The 6,000-nt window shown below is 40.7% G+C and overlaps 1 protein-coding gene across 2 annotated transcripts in view; it reads right to left on the bottom strand.

The window, feature by feature from the left end:
* The window catches only part of LOC135238058 (uncharacterized), an 80,440-nt gene that overhangs the window by 57,005 nt on the left and 17,435 nt on the right, over positions 1 to 6,000 (bottom strand). For both annotated transcript variants that reach the window (XM_064305706.1, XM_064305707.1), the window contains exons 11-12: positions 5,207 to 5,528; positions 2,563 to 4,354 (exon numbers count right to left, since the gene is read on the bottom strand). In XM_064305706.1, the coding sequence (XP_064161776.1) occupies positions 2,563 to 4,354; positions 5,207 to 5,528 (2,114 nt within the window). The remainder of the gene's footprint in view (positions 1 to 2,562; positions 4,355 to 5,206; positions 5,529 to 6,000) is intronic.

Below are 6,000 nucleotides of genomic sequence, written 5' to 3'. Positions count from 1 at the left end.
TAATTTTGGGAAATGGTTAAAATTTTTTAAGGGGGTTTTTTAAAAAAAAACCAAAAAAAAAAAAAATTTTTTTAAAAACCCCCCCCCCTTTTAAAATTTTTCCCCAAGGAAAAGGGGTTTTTAAAAAATTTTTAACATGAATGTAGAAATGTGGCATTTGCTGATAAGAAGGTTTTGTACGGTAGCCAAGTGAAGAAATAGTTAGTAGAAATGGCACAGTGGTGAACTGGTGTAACATTTTAATAAAAGGAATACATTTGCCACCATGAAATGCATATGGGTGGCCTGAGTGAGTTTTGGTAAAGCAAATATAAGCGTAAGAAAACGTTAGTGTAAAAGAGGAAACTATCTGCCTGAGGGCGAGGTGGGATTCAATCCTTCAACCAGAGGTTTACCAGTCTGTGACTTTGTTAATGCAGCACCGTGACATAGCTGTGCAATGCGTGAAATATCATTAGCAAACCTGTCCGTGGTTTTAAAGAAGAACACAAGCCAGTAAGAGCTCCCGTTGAATCCATATGGCTTTGCAATATTGTAGCCGGTTAATAACTGAACGTGCAGACGGTACGTCATAATGCAGTTCAGTTCGGTATACGTTCGTTGAACGGCGGGTAAATATGGTGCAAAAGCAATAATTGAGAAGTAGTAGACAATTATTAGCAAGGGTAAAAGCAGGTTAAAGAAACGTGTTCCTAGCTGGGCTTGAACCTACAACCCCTTGTTCCCAAGACTGTAACCTTGCCCACTAGGCCAAAGGCAGGCTAGCTGTTTAACCTGGAAATGTTTCAGAGTAAAAAGGTATGGGTATTTTGCGTGTTTATAACTCTGATACTGCAGGTAATGGATCCAGGGTCATTTATTGCAGAAATTTAACAAGAAAAAACACCATCTAAACAGCAGTGAGCCAACACGGTATACCACACCTACACCTGAACACACCATAATACACTCACCTACACCTGAATGTGACATAATACACCTACCTACACCTGAATGTGACATAATACACCCACCTACATTGGAATGTGACATAATACACTCACTGACACCTGAATATGCCATAATACACCCACCTACACCTGAAGTTAAAAACAATGCATGTACGTGCGTTTGTGTGTGTGTCTGTGTGTATGCGTTTTCTTTCTCTCTGTCTTATACACTTCTAGAAGTCCAAACTGGTGAGCTTGGCTTTCCTCCTTATCCTCCCCCTGCCATCCTGCCAGGGAGGAACTGGCTGTGATGCCATGATGCCCAGGACTCTGAAAGCAATCATTCATCAATCACAGCCAATCATTTACTTTGTTCAATCTTATGCTTATGTACTAGCCATGCATCAATAAGAAACAGAACTGTACAAATCATAGGTAGGTGTGGTAGGTGTGAAACTCCACAGCCAACCAGTCCCTGCTCTCTTGTGCACTCTGTGCTCTGTAATCTCTGTAGCGATCGTCACATGCGACTCTGCTTCTCTCTGTATGAAAGACCTGTAATGTGTCCTCTGTGAGGTCTATGTCACATCCATGGCATACGGCTATGTAGTGTAGAACACAGCACACCACAAATAATGCACTGACTTTCTGAGGGCTGTACAGTGATGTACCACCCAATCCATCCAGAATTCTAAAATGCATTTTAAAAATTCTAAAAGTCCACTCAGTCATTGACCTAGCCTAGCCAAACATATGATAAAAAGCAAGATTACAGTGCATTCTGGGCTCACTGTAAACACTATCTGAGGGGTGTAAAGTCGGTCTCCCACCTGTCTCATTCAAGTAGCTTACACAATTAACTCCACTGCCTAAATAGCCAGCATTGGACTGAATAACTTTTCTTTAAAAAAGTTAATTGAAATAAACAAAATATTTCTTGTATCTGTGTTATGTGTTTATGGATTCACATGTGTGGCACAGTTATAATGGCAAAATAGCACAAGTTAAAACCTGGTATGGGTTGGTTTAACTGCAAACGCATTATTCAACACCAAACTAACACAGTGCCGAATGTTTCTATTGGCACATCCCCGATTGCACCAACAAACCCATGTTGACACAAGCAGATTAACCGCAGACCATAAAACTAACAACCCTGGTGAAAGTGAAAAATATGACAAGCAATTCCAGGTGTGTTTGTGCCTGTGCTATCAGCAAAATATGGCACCATTCTTAATACTGTAACTTAATATAGCTTCTCTTCATTTTAATCTGCATGAATTGTATGTTCTGACAAAGGTTGATCCATCAGATTACTCTGATATCAATAAACTCCTTATTTATTTCACAATTGCTATCTTTGCAAATAATTAGTAAATGTATCAAATCAGTAAATAGTAATAGTAAATAAAATAAAATATATGGTAAGTGCTGAGGTTTTGCATTTGATGCTGCTTATGTTCTGGAAATAAGACATTAAATGAGGGCACGAATTAAAACATCTTGATTCATAAATCGTTTTTAACCAAATTTTCTGTTGCCCGGCAATTTTATTGCACTTTATTCTGACCAGATTTAAAAAGTGGGAAAATATGTGGTCAATCATCTACATTATTAATGACATAATACTCACATGGCCTTCCTGCAGTTCCTGACTACTGGTACCAGTCTCTGATGACATGCTGCTGATGTGTTGTAGGTCTTCAAGTTAAACTCATCCAGGATCTCCTCCGACATCAGTAACACAAAGGCCAGAGCTGAACATTGGTCTCGTTCCAGCTCTTTATCAGAAAGTTTTCCTGATCTCAGGGAATTCTGGATTTCCTTCACAAGAGAGTTGTCATTCAGTTCATTGAGACAGTGGAACAGATTGATGATCCTCTCTGCTGAAGATTCCTCTCTGATCCTCTCCTTAATGTACTGGACTGTTTTCTTAATGTTCTCTGATTTGCTTTCTGTTTCTGTCAGTAGTCCTCCTAAGAGAGTCTGAATGGAGTCCAGAGAGAGGCCGAGAAGGAATCGGAGGAAAAGGTCCAGGTGTCCATTCCTACTCAATAAGGCCTGATCCACTGCACTCCTGTGTAACTCAGACAGCTGCACTCTGTCACTGTGAGGTTTTGATTCTTCTGCTCTGAGTACATTTCTGTTCTCATTTACACATGATTGCAATACAAACAAGGCAGCCAGATACTCCTGAATGCTCAGATGCACAAAGCAGTAGACCTTCTCCTGGTACAACCCACACTCCTCTTTAAAGATCTCTGTGCACACCCCAGAGTACACTGAAGCTTCACTGACATCAATGCCACTCTCTTTCAGGTCCTCTTCATAGAATATCAGATTGCCCTTTTCCATCTGTAGAAAAGCCAGCTGTCCCAGTTTCAGGATGATTTCTGTATCTGATGCTGACATCTTCTTTGTGTCTGTCTCATCAGTGCCATGATATTTCTGATTCTTCACATTAGTCTGAATGAGCAGAAAGTGTGTGTACATTTCAGTCAGAGTTTTGGGCAGATCTCCACTCTCTGTTTCAGCCAACATTGTCTCCAGAACAGTAGCAGAAATCCAGCAGAAGACTGGTATGTGACACATGATGTAGAGGCTCCTGGATGACTTCATGTGTGAGATAATTCTGCTGGCCTGGTTCTCATCTCTGATTTTCTTCCTGAAGTACTCCTCTTTCTGCGGGTCATTGAACCCTCGTACCTCTGTCACCTGGTGGACGCACTCAGGAGGGATCTGATTGGCTGCTGCTGGTCGGGAGGTGATCCAGAGGAGAGCAGAGGGAAGCAGATTCCCCTTAATGAGGTTGGTCAGCAGCACATCCACTGATGATGACTCTGTTATATCGGAGCAGTACTTATTACTTTGGAAATTTAGAGGAAGTCGACACTCATCCAGTCCATCAAAGATAAATACAACTTTGACTTCATCACCTTCAACACTTCTGATCTCTTTCAGCTGTGGAAAGTAGTGCTGCAGAAGCTGCATCAGACTGAATTCTCTTTTCTCCTGCAGATTCAGATCTCGGAAAGGAAGAGTGAAGATGAAATCAACGTCCTGATTGGCTTTTCCTTCTGCCCAGTCCAGAATGAACTTCTGCACAGAGACAGTTTTCCCAATGCCAGAGATGCCCTTTGTAAGCACAGTTCTGACAGGTTTCGCTTGTCTAGGTAAAGGCATAAAGATGTCATTGCAGAGGATTGCAGTCTCCTGTGTGGTTTGTCTCTTGAATGCTGTCTCAATCTGTCTGACTTCGTGTTCATCACTGACCTCCCCACTTCCCCCCTCTGTGATGTAGAGCTCTGTATAGATCTCATTGAGGACGGTTGGCTGGCTCTGCTTTGCTAAACCTTCAAATATGCATTCAAACTTCTTCTTCAGATGAGTTTTCAGTGCCTGCTGGGCTCTTTTTATGGACTCATCTGAAGAGAGGAAATATGAGAAATAATAATTTAAAAAATGTGATAAACATTTCCCACTCAAGAAAAAACAGCCAATAAAAGTATTAGTGCATTCTGTCTTCACAATATTTCACACAGTGTTATATTCTTTTAACAGAATGTTACACACCTAACACAGCATTACACACCACTCTCACAGTGTGTTACACACCTCTCACACAGTATTACACACCTCTCTGACAGTATTACATACCTTCCATCATTGAAATAGAATTTCTTGCTGACAGCAGCATCAGTGTCACTGTCACTCTCGCTATAATCGTTTTCGACTGAATTAACACTAATGGGTATTTTTTTCATTATGATGAAAAGAAGCGCTTTTTCGATTCAGAGTTCCCAACCAACTGCCTCCGACAAGGACACCCAGTGGCAGGGTCATGCTCTTGCTTTTGGAACGAGCATCTTCACAGCATGAGACACCAAGAGGCCCTTATAATGTGATACTTTTATACTGATTGCTGAGTTTGATTCCGGGATACAAACTCAGGGCAGTGTGTCTGATGGGACAGTGGTCTAGTTACTGGTTTTTGAGCACAAGATTCTGCCTTTAAACCCCCCTCAGGGACATTTAATCTTGTCCATTTCCTTGTCCCTGTAATAACTGCTTGAGGCAATATGTTAATAAATTTAAATGTAAAATGAATAAATGTTATTTTTGGCCTTTTATTTACAGTATTTAATATTATCAATGTAAAACAGTATTATGAAAGTGTAGATGCTGTAAATCAGAACATTGATCACTGTTAGATTTGCTATCTAAACTCATATCAAAATTCTAATTGACACACAGTAGCAATGAGAGAAAGCTCTTACTGTGCTCATCTCTTTCCAGTGAATCAGCGAGATCCTTCTGCTTCATGTTCCTCAGGATGTGGAGTGTGATCTTCAGAGACCCCTCACTGCCACAGGTCTCCAGCAACTTCTCAACTATGCACACAGCCTCAGGATCCTCCTGCTCTCTCTCAATGCATTCTGGGTAATCATCAACTTCATGACTGTCGAACAATTCATTAATAAACTTCATAAACTTAGCCAGCCAAGTAGGAAAGCATTCTGGGCAATCCTGACTCAGATGGCTCTGAAACAGTTTCAACTTCTCATCCTTCCTCAGCTTCATCAGAGTACGCAGGAGAGACTGAAATAAACACATGAAGAGGTGTGCTTTATCAGTGTGAAATAAACAAACGAAGAGGTGCAGTATCAGTGTGAAATAAACACATGAAGAGGTGTTCTGTATCAGAGAGTAATAAACAAATAAAGAGGTGTGCTGTATCACAATAATAAATTAACACAACAAATAAAATGGGCCATAATTCATGAACCATAACATTGAATTTTTACGATGCTATGTGTAAGGTTACACATGCATCCGTAAATTATCCTGGATAAAGACATGACTCCTTTATATTGGCCAACTCTGTCATTCCTGCAGTCTTCTAGGGGAATCCCCCTCCTGGAGGGGTGGCTGTTAGGGTACAATGGCTGTCCGATAAAGACACAGCTGAAGATAATATAATAGAGTGTGTGAATAGTCATTCAGTCGAAAACTCACAAAAACATGTACTGTAGCCCAATAGAGAGGACGTTTGGAATGCTGAAAATACACT

Source organism: Anguilla rostrata, chromosome 13 (genome assembly GCF_018555375.3).
Source record: "Anguilla rostrata isolate EN2019 chromosome 13, ASM1855537v3, whole genome shotgun sequence".
In the NCBI taxonomy this organism is placed as follows: domain Eukaryota; kingdom Metazoa; phylum Chordata; class Actinopteri; order Anguilliformes; family Anguillidae; genus Anguilla; species Anguilla rostrata.
Note: the sequence above shows the minus strand (reverse complement) of the source record. Positions and strands in the feature narration are given on the sequence as shown.